The sequence below is a fragment of the Coffea eugenioides genome, chromosome 1 (assembly GCF_003713205.1).
Source record: "Coffea eugenioides isolate CCC68of chromosome 1, Ceug_1.0, whole genome shotgun sequence".
Lineage (NCBI taxonomy): Eukaryota > Viridiplantae > Streptophyta > Magnoliopsida > Gentianales > Rubiaceae > Coffea > Coffea eugenioides.
Genome location: NC_040035.1, coordinates 50,382,979 through 50,399,262, shown reverse-complemented (window position 1 = coordinate 50,399,262; position 16,284 = coordinate 50,382,979). Strand labels below are relative to the sequence as shown.

The window sequence follows — 16,284 nt, the reverse complement described above, 5'->3', positions numbered from 1 at the left end:
CAAAAAAAGAATAAAAAATATATATAGAGAATATTGGCTAGAAAGAAAAATTGGGAAGCAAGAATATCAAGAAGCAAAACGCATCAAGTGCATTCTATTGCAGAAGACCAAATAGATCGGAGAACCATTGAGAGATACTCATTGTAAACTCCACGATGCGTAAAGGGAAGGATGGAGGGAAAGGATGGATTGGATGGTACAGAAAAAGAGAGTATAGTGAAAGATCCCAAATTCAAGACCTTTGAAGAAAAAAAAAAAAAGAAAAAGCCTCCACAGAACGTTCTTCCTACAACTTTGGGCTGTTCATCCATCTCTATTGTACATAAAACTGATTGAGACAAATTTTGCTACAGTATTGTCACTTTAAACCAGATGTGCCTCGCTTCCAGTTCTAGGATTGCCAGAAACTATCATTCCAGAACATTCTGCTCTACAAAGCTATATCTAAGCTTCTACATCTCCAGGTATACTGAGTCTCCAACAAAGCCAGACAGGGTTCTCAAAATCTATATCAATATTCTCCACTCAGGGATCTCAAAATATATATCAGTGTTCTTTCTCCGCTGAACTTCACTGACAAGGTGAGGAAAACCATTCGTGGTAATGAAAGTATTTACCCACTCATGAAGCTCACAGCTTGGTTTTCTTCAAGGTCTACTAAATCCTGCCTCAAGCCCATTCTTTTTTTTTTTTTCGGTTACAAATAAACTAGTCTACGGGTGCAAGATCAAAAACCAATTCCTTATGCATCAAAGATCAAAGAAACTGGACAAAAAAGCTTCTTTGAGAAGTTGCAAATCCCTTCCAAGGCAGGCTCCATGGTAACCAGTCTTGTGCTTGAACTCAACGAGATCAGAAAGGAGACTGGCATAATGGGCAAGTAGACTTGTGAGAAGTCGAAAACCACTTGTAGAGGCAGGCTGAGTGGAACTTATGCTTGCAGGTTTTGCATGCTAGGCGTGGAAGGCTATGGTTAGAAGTATGGATGACACTGTAACAGATGGGACACTCCTCCACACCTTCAAATTCCTTGTCAAAGTTGCTTTTCCATATTCGTATTGATTCGGCTAAGGCACCATTCTGCATCACAGGAAAAATAGATTATCAGGTCCATAGTTGCAAGCTGACGAAAATCAATCGTTCAAGTAATGGCTGATTATAATAAGTGGTCAACAAATACAGTATTGCTCAAGCAACATTAGGTGAATCACATAATCTCAGATGAATGGCAAGTGAAAAACTATTACTTCGTACTTTCAGCTACTGAAAGAAAAACTGAATTCTTCAAACAAACATCACATACCTCCCGCGTTGAATACAGGACTAGTGATTAATTGAACAACTCTCACTTCTTATAAACCATTTTATAGCCCATAAGCAATTTCACAGGAAAATTAGATGAATTGAATCTTATAGGAGATACCTGATTGCGAACAAATAACATCATTGACATTAACCACTTTCTCTGCTTCACGTCACTAATGCCAAGGCTCCTAGTACAATCTACATCCACAGATCGAAGCGGATAAGATGCAGGAAGTCGAATGACTAGATCCATGCCTGTTTCATCCTTTGTGTAGGTAGCCACGACCTCATTGGCGGATTTACTCACACTAACTGAGAAATTCTCATCAGCAAAATCAGCTTTCTTGATCTGCAGATTCAAGGTTTATATTCCTTAATTAATTCCATAGTCAACGAGATGGACATATAGGCTGGATTAGATACTGAAAAAAATGTTATCAAGCATAGGCAGAAACCCCAAACATCATCTAGTAGTAGTAGATCAGGGAAAATTTGCTTCATTAAAAGAACCAAATTATTATTATTTAAAAAAAAGGTCAGCCAATCAGGTAGTTGGATACTGTTGGATTTGCTCAGCCATTACAAAAGCAGAAGGAATGACGATCACGTAAACTTCCATAATAAGCTTATTCTTCCTTACCCACAAACATACTCCCTCTTGAATTTAAATGGACCACTAGTTTCCAAGGGCTTATGACAGTAGTATACAGTCAGTTTCCACTTCATTGCCCACTGCCCATGAAAAGACAGCTCTAATTTTAAGTTTGTAAGCCTTTCTCAATGCTTACACATTCCTCAGCGATTAAAATTACCTAGGACAGGCCTCAACATCTCTACTCTGTCCAGTATTCATGTAACTTTGAAATAGGAATAGCATTTTGAAATGGTCAGAGCAGTAGTTTCAAAAGATTGGAGTGATTTGCGACACACCTGATTTAGCTCATTTTTTATCAGCAGAGGGCTGCACCATCTTATTGTGAAGGATTCAATCATAGATGACCTAGAGCGATCACGTATACTGTTAAACCATTCTCGAACATAAGCTGGAAGCATGCAGAGCATTAGACCATATATTGCACCAGCCAATGAAGTCATTTTCTCTGCTTCAAGAGGCCAAAGATTTTCTACAGAAAGCAATACTGAACCAGTAGTGATGGCATGTGCAGCAGCTGTTGCTGCCCTTGACACAGCAGGTGGAAGTTCTTTCCTTTTCAAGCTGGACCCAGCCAAGGATTCCAATGGAATATGTTGGAAAATGCAATCCAGTATTGTTGAATCAGCAGTATCTTGCATGTACTGAACCATTTTCTCCCTTGCAGATGTTGATGACGGCAAAGACGCTAGATGTGATAGCAACAAAGACCAAATAACAAATAGATTTACCTGTGAAATAACATAAAATCTGTAAATGAAGCCAAATTAACTTTCCTACAAGTCATTTGCTGTATGCATCATATATTTTCTTTTCCATTTAGGCTAGGTAAGGATGCCTTGAGTATAGTGGAGGTGGATCCAAGGTCCAAAGTACCAAATTTATACATGCAAAAGCAGCTTTTAATATTTTGTCGTACATTAAAAGACTACGTACCTGTTTACAGGCCAATAAATCCATATCAAGGACTTCACGGGGGAATCTTTCAAACATGAAACTGATTTCGTCCCTCAAACGGAAATTCTGTTCTGAAGCCAAATCGGGAAGGACAGAACCCTGATTACTGGAAGTATCTTCATCAAATGATGTTTTAAATTCTTCACTTATAAAAGCCACATGTGATATAGGTTCACTAGAGAGAAGAGTATAGGCAGCAAACTGCAGATGAGGAAGGGGTTTTGAAGAAAAGAGGATAGCATATAAAGAATCAAGGGGCCCTTTACTTAGTCCCCACATATCAACTGATTTTGCGGCTTTGTCTCTTGCGTGTGATGATGACTCAGCAACAGATGAAGCAACTAGCTCCCAGAACTGCGAATCCTCTAGCCTAGATGCTGCTATAAAAGATGAAGATTCACCGCAGAAAGAGCCTTCTATCGCCTCAGCAACACCAGTAGAAAAAAACAGACGAAGAATACACTCATAAATTCGATCTTTCATGATCTCCCATCTGTCATTCCTCAATGGGTTTAAATTATCTTCCAGTTCATTGTTTTCATTCCCAAGATGGCCACAAAACAAAGAAAATGCAGCAAGAGCATTTCTTGCGATATTTATAGCAGAATGGTCTACATTTGAAGCTGTAAGCATAAGCTTGTTTAAAGTAGCTTCCAAATCACTACAAGTTGAACTGCTTGTAATAGCGTCATTCACACTTTCAGCAACTTCTTCCATCATTACAACTGTGGATTCGATCCACCATCTTAAGCGATACAAGACAAACTCCCAATCATCATGATTGAAATCCTCCCAACAATAAGCAACTGAAACCAGTAGAAGCTTTGACAATAAAACTTGGACCATGGGCAGTTTGTTAATCAAAGTTGCTGCACCAAAATTTTGTCTTTGCTTCCGAAATAATTCAAAAAGAACACCTCTCTCCAGAGAGTCAATACTCCTTTGTTTCTTTATACAATTCACTCCTTTTGCTGCACTTACAGGATAACAGGATAAAACTAGCTGAAACCAACCTTCCATATCTGCACGACATAATCAGGTACTTGCAATAAAATCAGGGTGTCATTTGAAACAGAAACTGGAAAAATTAAATACAAGAAACTATTAAACACCCATATTTTTGGCTTTTCTTTCTTTAGTTGGTAAGAACTATGGCTATTCATGCGCTGCTAATTTGGACAAAAGGAGGACTTGCCACTTCATGCTCTACCCAACAGGTGAAAATCAGAAAGTTCATCAATGTGACAAATTGCTATTGACAAGTCGCTGTTCCCAAAAATCAATGGCTTAATTACAGAAGATAATGCACTTTCACTAAATTGGAACTTTAAACACTACTTTATTTGTTCCAATTAAGTACTCAAGTAAACAAAAATAGGTAGAAGTCCAGCATCCTCCCCACCTATTAATTTTTTGCTTAGCTTTCATTTAACAAGAGGGAGCTTCACATGTTCCTGACTTAGTCATGTATCTAATTTATACTTTCAACTCATTCTGAACTTTATGTTCCAAGAAACTAGGACACTGAAGTGGAGGGAGTATATCATTACAAAGTTTTAGCATCATAAAGTTTTCAGAGTGTCAATACCTTTTCCACTTTGCCATGTATTTAGAGGAGGGAAGCATGCAGTTTTCCTGAGCCAGTCCACAACAGTAACATGTAGCTCACATTCCATGAAATCATCAGGCTGGTCGCTTTTGTGGGATGCATCAGAAGCAATGCTCAGCGGTGCTATAAAAACTTCCATACATGCAGGAAGAACATTCAAACAATTTAAGTTCACTGTTTCACCAATAAAGAGCTTCTCTCGAAGCATCCTAAAATATGACACAGCTTTGACCTTTCCCCATATATTTTTTTGAAAAAGAGTAGAGAGTAATGCTATGAGCGCTCTTAGAAAGGGCTCACTGATACTCTCAGCCTCATGATACAACCCAGGCCATACATTTCCAGGAGTCAGTTCACCACTTTCTCCATGCATAAGAGCACCATCAAGCAAAATGGAAACAATAGAATCTAAAAGGCCATGAGCAGGAGAATAATCTTGACTGATTACATAAGCACTTAGGAGAGGCAAAAATGAGCTAAAAGCACTACCACCAGGCCATTTCCAGGTGCATAATATTTCCGCAGCCAGCCAGGCACGAGAATAAGAAACCTCTGAGGTTGTCAGATTTACAGTAGGCTCCTCAGACACAGTTGGAGAATCGTGAGCAACAGCACCAGCAATAACTCTATGAAATCCAATTCTGGATATAAGTTTGTCAATCAAAATAACAAACTTCTGGTTTCCAGATTCCTGCAAACATTCCGTAAGTAAGCTTTCAAAACTTGGAGTCATCATTTGTTCAGTGTAACCCACAGACAGGTCAGCAATAACTCCGCAACTGCCTAAGTAAAGCATAGAAACTAGCACACCAATTTGTACTACAAGATTTGAAGGTGGCAATATACAAGTTGGTGGATTCACCTCTATCAAAGGCTTCAGAACTTAGACAACAGAGACCAGACATGAATTCCACCATTTACAATTGGGTTAAATACAGAAAACCCGCCTATAGTTGAGCGAATGTTCACCTTAACTCCCTATGGTTTGAAACCTACAATTTACCCCTTATGGTTTTAAGAAAATTGAAACCGTTAGTTTTTCCATCCAATTTAACAGACAAATGAAAATAGTCAAAATTTTTAATGAAAACAATGATGAAATTATCAAGTTGCTCTCTAAGCTAAGGTTAAATGAGATTCTAAAGAAAATCTGGGGTCACACTATGATTCCAGATTGACTTTAGGTAGCAATAGAATATCACCAAAAAAACCTTACTCGTCCTCTCCAATCTTCTTCTTCAACCAAGATCCAGAGATGTCTCTTGCACTACGCTGTGTGCCAGAATAATTGATGCTGGCAGCCACCACCAACGGTTACATAATTACATGAAAAATATACCGCAACTTTGTGGAAAACCAGAGTGCCAAGCCGCTATTCGGCTAATTAAGTAAAGGCTGAAATCTCGCAAAGGGTCATAATATATTGTACAAAAATTTCATAACACCATAAGATTATTACTAAGAAAAGTGAAAACTTCATAAAACTGGTCAGTGACTCAAAAAGCGCAATGAAAAAACTAGTCAATGACCAGAAATGATCAATGCTGTTTGAGCAATTACAAGAAGCCATCATAAGATGTTTTGCCATTGCAGCACCAAGCAAGCCTTGTCCAAGCTTGGTAATAAAAACTCAATTTAACAAGACAGTAATTGCTCCTCAATTGTGATGCAATCGAAGCTATAATCATGCCCAAGATATTTCTTTTCGATTGGAGACAATTGTGCATGTGGATTTTAAGCATGTTGGACTTTGGAGCCCAACAACTTGACCGGAGAATTTTTTTTTTTAGAGTGCTTCCCATCTCAAACTACCAGGGAAGTATTGGGAAAAAAAAGAGAAAATTTGCTGATTCAGCCACCCCACCTTCTCATGGTTTCTTTAAACAATCCAGCCACCCCTTCCCATTGGGTCCAAGTCTGCTGGTTGTGAAAATGGTTGGTCTAGGTTAGCAGAGGAGGTTCATATGTGAGGAGTGAGAGCAAATAAAAAAGAAAACGAAAAAAGAATTGGAAGGGGGGGGTATGGAAAGAAAGAGAAGAAGAAGAGTCTTAACTTTTGTAATATGAATTTGTCAATTTAACCTTTAACACTGTTATATGTAACACAAAATTTAACATTTCACTATAGTCTAAAGCACAAGGGGGTTTAATGTAGCTTTTTAAACAATAAGGAGTTAAGGTGAACATTTGGTTAACCACAGGAGGGTTTTTGTATTTAACCCTTTATATTTTGACAAGAACGGATGCAACAGAGAAAAGGGATGACTGAAGTTAACAGCAAGGGTCATGAATGTTTAACTAGTTGAAGCTCAATGTCAGAAGATCCAGATCACCATGGTCATGAGAGCTTGTTATTAATAGGCTAAGACATTACCTATGAACACAAAATACAAAATCACATGATATATGTAGTTTATGGAAAAAAACTTAGCAAATTTCACTTACATCGATAGTAGTGCAATCAGTGTTCAATACAGCTGATCTTTCTTGAGAATTGGCATTTGGCATTATCCACAATGGCCAGAAATCACTTCTGCCCAAAAACTCATCTAACAACATTTGTTCCTCAAATTGGTCTAAGCATAGACATTCCATGACTTCATGCAACCATAGGCAGGATAGAGAGGTTATTTTGTCAATGTCTAACTTATCTTCCTTAAGTACAGCCCACCTTCCCATATGAACCAAAATGCTCCTCAAGTTCTTGCGGATCTCAAGGCAGAAGCTCCTTAAAAACAGACAGCTTATATTACTGCGAAAAGCATGCACAGATTCACAGAAAGGCATCCTCATCTTCACTTGCTCCATGCATTCAACATCAAGCTCACTGCTGATAACAGTTCTTATGCTATTATACTCCCAATCAATGACAAAAATAGCACCCAGTATACCAGCAATCATCTCAATTTCACAATCTAACTTCTTCAAGCAGAAGAAACTACCAGTTAGTACTTCAAGAGCAAAATTAGCTTCCTCAAGAACATGGTTAGAAGATCTCCATCTAACTTCTGACAATTTTCCTGCACAAGGAATCAGAGAGCACACACAATTGACCCATGCAAAAGTTGAATCTGCAACGAAAGTCAGCAGCTTTCTAAGTACTTCCTTGAATATCAGACTTAATGTATTTCTGGAGATGAAGGAACTTTCTTCTTTGGTTTCCCCACCAATAAGAGCACTGCACACAAGTTGAAGAGGACACTGAATATACAGATGATGCGACGAGAAATATGCAAATATGTCCATATATATGAAAATTAAAAAAAAAACTTTTTGAACAAACCAGGCATCTAGACAGAGGGAAAGATATTACTTTATAATACTTCTAGAAAAGACACAAGATCTGCAAAAAGATGTCCAAGCAAAACAGCCAAAAAAAAATTTACTCGCAAAAAAAAAAGAAAAGATCAAAAAGTAAAATTTATCGTAGAAACAACAAATGAGGCATATATATTTGAAAAGAACCATGACAAATATGAAGCCACAGGCATGCGACAGGGCTTTTGTTCTCTCTTTTTTCTATTTTTATTGTTCCTTGTTTTAGTTTTTTTTTTTTTTTTTTGGTTGGGTGGGGGGAAATGCTCCATATGCAGGATGGGATTTTTGTTGGATCAGATCTTTGGACCTAGCAAAAAGGACACTAAGCCTTCAGGCAAGCAAGAAAAGTTAGAAGCAAAATGAGGAAGCAGATCTGTCAACGAAGCAGTACCTTCCGACCGCTAAAATATAAAAGTGGTGACCCTACCTATGGAATTTCTTTCGTCCCTTTTTTGGATGAAAAAGGTTTTGATTTGTTAATAAATTCATATATTCTATATATATAGACTCAGAAATTTTTTTTTGTTTTTGGGGGGGGGGGGGGGGGATGTCTTCTGAATCACAGCTATGACACTACATTACCAGCAAATAAATTCATATCTCCCACAAATAATACTCCTGAAATAGGAGAATTTAGAAATTCAATCCCCTATAAAAATGGGGAATTTGGCATCATGACAATAACATAAACTATGGGGTTACCAAGAAAGAGTCATAGGAATGGAGAAAGCCTCATCCATTAGTTAACCAGCTTCAGTCATAGAAACTTTTCTTTCCCTTTAGAACACGACATTATTGCTGTATAATATCAATGTCTTTCGCATACTTTACAAAGAAAAAAAATGCTGTACAACAGTTTTTTTTTTTCAATGTGCATGGTTCTTCGTACCAAAAACCCAGTAAAAAAAGGGTGGCCGGTTAATTGATTAGAAGTGCATGAAAACAATAAAAGACATGCTCAAGTTACCCAAAACAATATCAAACCCCCAACTATTATGAAACATTTAGTCCTGTGGAGAGAACAATACACAGACATAATCTGCATACCGTAGAAATCGGGCATCAGAAGTTCCAAAGGGAGGGTTGGCATTAACAACAGATAGTGCAGCAATGTCTAGAAACTCGTGTTGCCAGTCCTCTGGTTGGGAACCTTGTAGAGTATTCGCCTTTCTAAGTCTCTCCCTTGCCTTCTCCATGAGCACTGCCAGGACAGGTATTTTGGAATCCGAAGTCCTCAAAGTGCTATCCTTTGGATTTATGGCATATGTAACAATACTATTCCACTGCTCTGAAAAATATTCACTGTCAATTAATGCAAGCAAAAAATCCAATTTGGCGCTGGTAGACACACTCCAATCTTTCAAGCACCAAGGAATAAATATTTCATTGAAAGCTTGTAAAAACTGCTCTTTTCCCAATTCAATGCCCATAAGCTCTTGAATTATCTTGTGAGGTCCAAATACATAGGCTACAGCAGCCATAAATCTCAAAGCATCTGGTGGGTCCTGGAGTCGGCAAAATCAGGCATAAGAATGATTAAATATTCAAACAACATTAAACATACGATAAAAGGCAAATTGAAATGCCACAATTAGAAGTTCAAATACTATCTCATATATCCCCAGCATGAAGGTTTTACAGATGGCTGAAAATGCAGTATTCAGTAGAAACAATCAAATGAAAACCATCTATTCTTATTACAACTAATATTAAAAAGCCAAACTGTTTACCTACAATATCTTTGATTCTCGTGATTTAAGGTAGTTAACAAAAAATTTTCAACACAATGTAGTGAAGTTCTATCCTAAGTAGCAGCAATAATATGGCATGAACTGACCACAATAATTACGAGATCGCATTAGAAGCTTCGCAAAATCAACACCACATTTAAGAGGTTGAAACAGACCAACCAAGATAATATTTCAAAGTGGGCAGCCTTCCAAAATTCACTGGCAAATGCATTCTTTCCTACTTATCAAAAAAAAAAAAGAGTCGCAACTGACTTAATAACAGGATACCAAAAGTTTCCAAGACCAACTTACAAGCTCCTTAATCAATGGGAAAGATTTTGCCAGTGTTGGCCCCACCAAATAATCCAAAGGCCATGTTTCACCTTTCTTCACCACATGCTGATCCAGTAATAATACAAATCTAATGACTACTTCAACATTTCCAGAACTCTCAATTTGCTGAAATATTTCGATGCAGTGATTCTGAAAGACAGAACAGAACACTGAAAGCAGATTGTTTTCCAGAGAATACACACCAGAAAGAATCTCAACAATGCATTTCCCAAGATCTTGCTTGTAACCAACTGGATACTTCATCTTCAGGTTTTCTGTTCTTTCCATATTGGAAGTCTGAATTGTATCCTCTGATGAAACAGGGGAAGCCCCAGGAACCATTGCGCTCTTGTCTTTTGGGCTAACAAACTGTGAGTACTCACACCAAATAAGCTTCAACAGGACCTCGTCAGTAAGAGCATACTGCAGATGCTGAATAGCATCTAATGTATCACAATACCTGGCAGAAAAAAAGATTATAACCACAAAAAAGAAAAAAAAAGTTGAAGAATGACAAATGAAACAGAAAAGAGGAAATTGCCCAAAGCAAAGAACAACGCCACATGAACATGAAGCATCATATTTGAATGTAAACTAAAGATTGCTGAACTCCCACCTTGAAGCATTTCTTAAGGCCCAAAGAAAACACTCTTTCAATGCCAGAAAGAATGCTTGTTGATCTGCAGTTAAGGAATGAGACAAGCTTCTTCCCTCCCACAGGTTCTTAAAGAAATCAAAAAAGAAATTCTCTCCAACTATTGCCTTCGGAGGTACTGCATCTAAAAACAGAATTAAAGTGGGATATGACACTTGTTGGGAGCCAAAGCACCCATTTTTAAGAAAATGCCAGAAGCAATTGAGAATGACATTTTGAACATTCAACAATGTCCAGCTTTCTGGAAACTTTTTGGAAAATAGCAACACTGTCTCCCACATTGGAGAATGACATGTGGGATCTTTTTCCTGGAAAGCACCAAGTATTGCCACAGCAAGAGTTTTTACATTTTCTTCATTAATTGCATGAGGAATGTTCTTGATGAAGCTTCTCATTGCGGAATATGTAGCTGACCGTACACCAGGGTTTTTAGACTTCAGAAAGTCTATAAAATACTTATTTGCAGAGAACAACTTTTCGGCATAAGCTATAGCAGTAGCTCTAGCTTTTGAAGCATTCTTTGGTTCAGCTTTTATGTTTTCAAAACCAGGTCTTTCAGATTGTAGGCATACCAAAACATCAAGAAGAGCCGACAAAGCAAGTAAAGAAGATGAGATCACCTGTTCTCCAGTAACAATAATTAAATGCACACCATTAGGAACAAGGAAAATAATACTACAGAATATACGACCCGGAATCACAGTAATGCTCAGTATTCCTTTTATATAAAATTACAATGTAATGTCACTAAAATACAAATGAGAGAGAGAAACAAATGTGATGAAAAACACCCAAGCCTACAATTCAAAACAGGGACAAAATAAGATACAATATAACATCATCTGTTGTACTATTTAATGCTTATGCCCCATAACTCAAGTCCGACTCTTTGGCCTAGCAATAGATTGAAAATTGGTAATTACAAACGCAAAAACCAAGACATCCAAGCTAGTAGTGTTTGAGTTGAACAGTGTTATTGAGTTCTGGTGAAATAACAAGACAACAACCAGATCACAAAGGAGGTCCAAAGTAAAGTTAAATGAAGATGCATGTTAATCATAAGACAGGAACTTAAGCATCTGTTGAAAAGATGAAGATCACTATAATGATGAATTAGAGATTCACAATCTCATTTTAAAAATAATAAAACATGAAAAGAAAAATTTCACAGAACCAAAGAAGTCATGATTGTTAATACACAAAGCAAGGTATTTCAATTGCATCAAATTCAAGGTGAAATTTCTCCGTTCAACCACTGAATCTCTGCTCTTCGACAATCAAGTAGAGCAGAGCAAATGCCTGAAGCGCTCAAATACCACATCAAGTATCTTTGACTACTACTACTAAGTTTCAGTCTTGGACCTTGTTTAACAAAAATAATATTAAGCAGGAGACTTGAACTCCAAAAATAACTAAAGGGATTCCCAATTAAAGACCATGTCTTTGTACTCTCTCACTCTCGCTCTGACATGCACAGAGGTGAGAATCATAACTGTGAGCAAAATGCAGAAGTTTCTTCATGGAGCAGGCAAGTTATTGACATATAGTTGACCAGGTAATGCAACTGAATCATAGTGTGGAAATGAGAACATAAATCGGTACCTGCTTGTGCATCTCTTCCAATTCATCGGTGGCAGTCACTTTATCAGACATACTTTGGGGTGTGAGCTTCAGATTTTCTTCTATATACATAAAAATTTCAGATGTACCCAAAATTAAGGCATCTAGTTTTTTCTCCTGCGCTGGAAACGCTGCCTTTTCCAAGATCAGAATTAAGCAAAGTCAAGTTTTTCTGGATTAATTTTTGATAAACAGGAAGGAAAGTTCAAACAAACAAAGTGACAGGAAATAGAACTGTACAAAAGATATCTTCTTGGTATGGAAAAAAATACTTTTGAAGCTTCATTGCATCACTGGGTTGGTTATAAAATGTATAACAAATTCAAATATAAAAAAATGCTCAAATAGAGAAGCTTTTAGTCCTGAAATGATGCAGAGATCCAAGCAGGTAAGATGGAATTAGATAAATGTTAAAAAGATTCCAAACAAGAACATCTATTCAAACTAAAAAACCATGCACAAAATACAAAATGAATAATTTTGCACTAGATAATTAAAAGACAGCTGTTACAGGCAATGCAAGAGATGAAGCAAGGGTATCATCCTATTGCCACTTGTAATGCACACAAAACAGCATCGTGAATTCACTGAGTCCACATCGTCAAGAAACAGATGCAAACCTGAAATGACCTTTTTGCAGCTAGAGAAACTTCATAAACAGAATCAAATTGAGAAAACCACCAGGGTCCCAAGAAATATTTGAGATGTGGTGCTAAGTCTCTTCTGGAAAAAGGATAAATGAAGAATAATGAGCAAAAACATTATTCAAAGACTTGATGCAAAATGAGCATCCTAGTATTATAGCACATAGTGTATTATTGAAGGTTAAAGTTTGTAATGCAATAAATCAAGAATAATAAATTCTGAACACACAAAAGGTAAGAACCACAGGCCTTCACCATGCAATCATATATTAGTGAACACAAAGAAAAATGAGTAAAGGGACTGCAATACATTTATCATGTTTGAGAGTATATGATCCTTTTGACTGGACTAAATGCCTGCACTACATTTGCAGTTTCTCATCAGTTATGCAAATTAACTTCCCCTTGGTTTTGTTGAACATCTCTTTCAGAGGTAAGCCATGTAACACAAAACTCAGCATCAAGCCACCAAGAAAGGTAAGTTACAGGCCTACATAAGAGGGCAGCAGTTCTCTTCGCGCTACTGCTTCCAATGCTCTACATAAAAGGCATTCCTGCTCTGAGATTGTGCGACCATGAAATTGTTTTTGAATAGCGGTTTGTCAACCTTTTGAAACTACACATTAACTGCTAGAATCTTTAATGAACTTTTGTTCAAGTACTCTTCATGAGACTAAATGATAGAGGAATACAATAAACAGATATAATAAAGGTTCAGTTCTGATAGGAGAGAGAAGCATGCAAGAACTATGATAGTTTAGCAATGTCTTTCTCAAATCCAAAAACTTTTTAAGTTAAAATTTCCTGTAACTTGACATGAGTTGCACAAAAGAGACCAAATCTTTTATTCCTTCCGCATTATACATAGAAGATGTCACCTTGCCAACAAGCACCATTCATCTCAAGCATGAAGCCATAGAAATAGACCATTTACAGACAGTTAAAAATCATGACCTTTAATGAAATCATGTTTTTAGTACACAAAAAATAATGTAAATTTGTGAAACTGTCTTCATCCACATAAAACAAGTTCACAAACCCGACTGCACGAACAAGATAAGCCATTGTATCATGAGTTGCTCGCCGAACGTCGCGGTTGTAATCCAACAACAGCTTCTTGTACTCAAATGCCTAGACAGAAAGCAAAAAAATGACTTTAAGCCCCAAAAAATGCTATTTTTACCACAATACAGAATTTAAATTTGCACCCAATATGCAACCCATGCATTAGCAGCACACTTTGACATCGGAGTGAATCTGTACAAATCAAAAGATTCCTCCCACCACTTCCAAAAAATTTATGCTTCAGCTATGCTCTCTATTATTATAGACCAGAGTATTTGTGGTCCCCAGTTGAACTGCAACTACAAGGATTTGCAGCACTAAAAATTGCAGTGTCTGTTATTAATACGTTTTGTAACGTTAATTCCTTTACCACTTGAACAAGGACTATATTTACTAGAATTGCAGCTCTTTAGAGTTCCACTTAAAAAAGATTGTTCTTCATTCCCACTGTAGTCTAAAAAAAAATAGAAACATATGTCAATCCAGTTAAGACCAAATACACAAGAGAAAAGCCTAGTTGGATGCATTCATGCATGTCAACTATCTTAACCCAAGTAATATCCGGAACCATAAGCATGATACAAACCGGTAATAACCGTATCAAAACCAGCCTGATGAAGATGTATTGACATTCATCTAGATTTAAACGTAGTAGCGTACCCATTGCGGAATTATAGGAGCAACTTCACTCGCAGATTTTTCTTTGAGAAGTTGAGACAATGAGGTTAATGCTTTAAGCTGATGAAGCAGCAAGAGAGTCGATGAGCTCGTAAGACATACAAGAGAAAGTGAACTAGGCAGAATATGTATAGAACTGGAATGCCGAGACAGAATGATGCAAATGCAAGCATTACCTTAGTGGTGGGGTCCTTCCTGGAAAGTCTCTTCAAATGTTGTGCCACTTCACCATCTATATCCTGTTTTTATCAATTTCATCCCCAAACTAAGAGTCATCACAAGCCCAATCAAACAAGGGGCAAAGAAAAGAATAATAAGAAGGTGGAGACAGAGAATAAAAAATTTTTAGGTTAACAGAATTGGCAAATGGCCGATCAAAATTTGTGAAAAGTTCCTGAAAACTGCTAATGCTGAACTTTCAAGAGACTCATTTTCTAAGGCCACATTCAACATCAACCATTAACCAAGGTACTTCCCTGTTAAAAGGAGGGAACCAAAAAACGATTTTTTTATTCCTTTTTTTAACATTATACATATACCCATATCTACAAATACATGGGAGCTTGAAAATAGCGATAGACAACCAGTCTCCTACCAAAGAAGCAGTAGGAGCCTCAGCCGAGAAAGAAGAATCGACGCGTGAGCTACCCACATAGCCTCCGAACCCTACTGCTGCAGCACCTGAGGGCAATAGCGACGCAGCAAGACTGCAAAATAGGATCGAAATTACAGCCAATTTCATCGCAAAATAAATAACGAGACAAACCCTGAAGATAACAGAACCAAGAAGACAACCTGCTGCTAGAGGGACGAGACTTGCTTCTTGCTCCGTCTCCTTTTGGCCTTCCCATTCGCTATTCCCAAAATTTCTGCTTCTTTCTTCTTCGACCCTACTCCTCGTATTCTCTAAGAATGCGTCCTTCTTTCCTCAATTATATTTACGATTGATGCGGTAGATTACAAGAATTGGGCTTCTAAGTTCTCACTTCTTAGCTCCCGAGTGTCGAGAAGGAAGACAGAATGATGAAGAAATTGGCGCTGTCGGATATTTATAGGGTTTCCAGAGTTAGCAATTAGCTTAGCGAGGCTTTCAGTCACCGCCGCCTTTTGTTCTCTTCAATGCGTTGTCTTTTCTTGTTCTGGTTCTTTATTATTAGGGAAAAAAAAGAAGAAGAAAAAGAAAAGTTACTCCCCACAAAAAAAACACACACACACACACACTTTTTGGCCACCCAATTTCTTTCTCTTTTTTTTTTTCTGATTTTGCATAGGTTTTGGAAAATTTACCTCAAGTGTTGTTTTAATATTTCAGCCAAAAGGAGAAGTATAAATAAAATTTTTTACTTATTTTCTATTTTTTGTTTGAAACTCAAAAGAAGAATAAGTACAATTTCTCTTTCTCTCTTCCTGTTTATTCTTTTATTGAAATTTGCTACATGCCATGAATTATTGCCTAACTCTTTGCAAAGTTAATTTTCTTTATATGAAAAAAACTTTCGTTTACAATCTCACAAATAATATACATATTTTAGAAAAAAAATCTAACCGAGTTACTTTGTTTTAATGAAGCATATTAAATTTTATGATTATTTAATCTATTTGATTATGTGCGAATATGATCATAGAATATATATATATATATATATATATATAAAAGGAACACAAAAGAAGCAAATGGAGAAAGAAAGAAAAAAAGAAGAAAGAAAACACCATCCAAA

At 37.0% G+C, this 16,284-nt stretch overlaps 1 protein-coding gene across 1 annotated transcript; it reads right to left on the bottom strand.

The window, feature by feature from the left end:
• Positions 1-66: 66 nt before the first annotated feature.
• LOC113760713 (E3 ubiquitin-protein ligase listerin) lies at positions 67-15,612 on the bottom strand. The gene is made up of 16 exons (XM_027303398.1): positions 15,362-15,612; positions 15,162-15,273; positions 14,743-14,805; positions 14,549-14,626; positions 13,863-13,954; positions 12,800-12,902; positions 12,162-12,314; positions 10,521-11,179; positions 9,884-10,364; positions 8,889-9,346; positions 6,969-7,701; positions 4,503-5,214; positions 2,894-3,936; positions 2,236-2,688; positions 1,424-1,654; positions 67-1,080 (listed from the first exon to the last, which is right to left on the bottom strand). Exons 1-16 carry the CDS (start codon positions 15,415-15,417, stop codon positions 853-855), a joined length of 5,655 nt encoding a protein of 1,884 aa, XP_027159199.1. The 5' UTR covers positions 15,418-15,612; the 3' UTR covers positions 67-852.
• Between the last annotated feature and the right edge of the window lie 672 nt (positions 15,613-16,284).

What these genes read in the sequence shown, in the direction of transcription:
- LOC113760713 (XM_027303398.1), bottom strand. Translation starts at nt 15,417, where the DNA reads ATGGGAAGGCCAAAAGGAGACGGAGCAAGAAGCAAGTCTCGTCCCTCT. An exon ending in TAAAAAATGAGCTAAATCAG is followed by an intron (nt 1,655 to 2,235) that starts GTGTGTCGCAAA and finishes TTGAATCTGCAG; the next exon opens with ATCAAGAAAGCTGATTTTGC. An exon ending in TGTTATTTGTTCGCAATCAG is followed by an intron (nt 1,081 to 1,423) that starts GTATCTCCTATA and finishes CCTGTGATGCAG; the next exon opens with AATGGTGCCTTAGCCGAATC.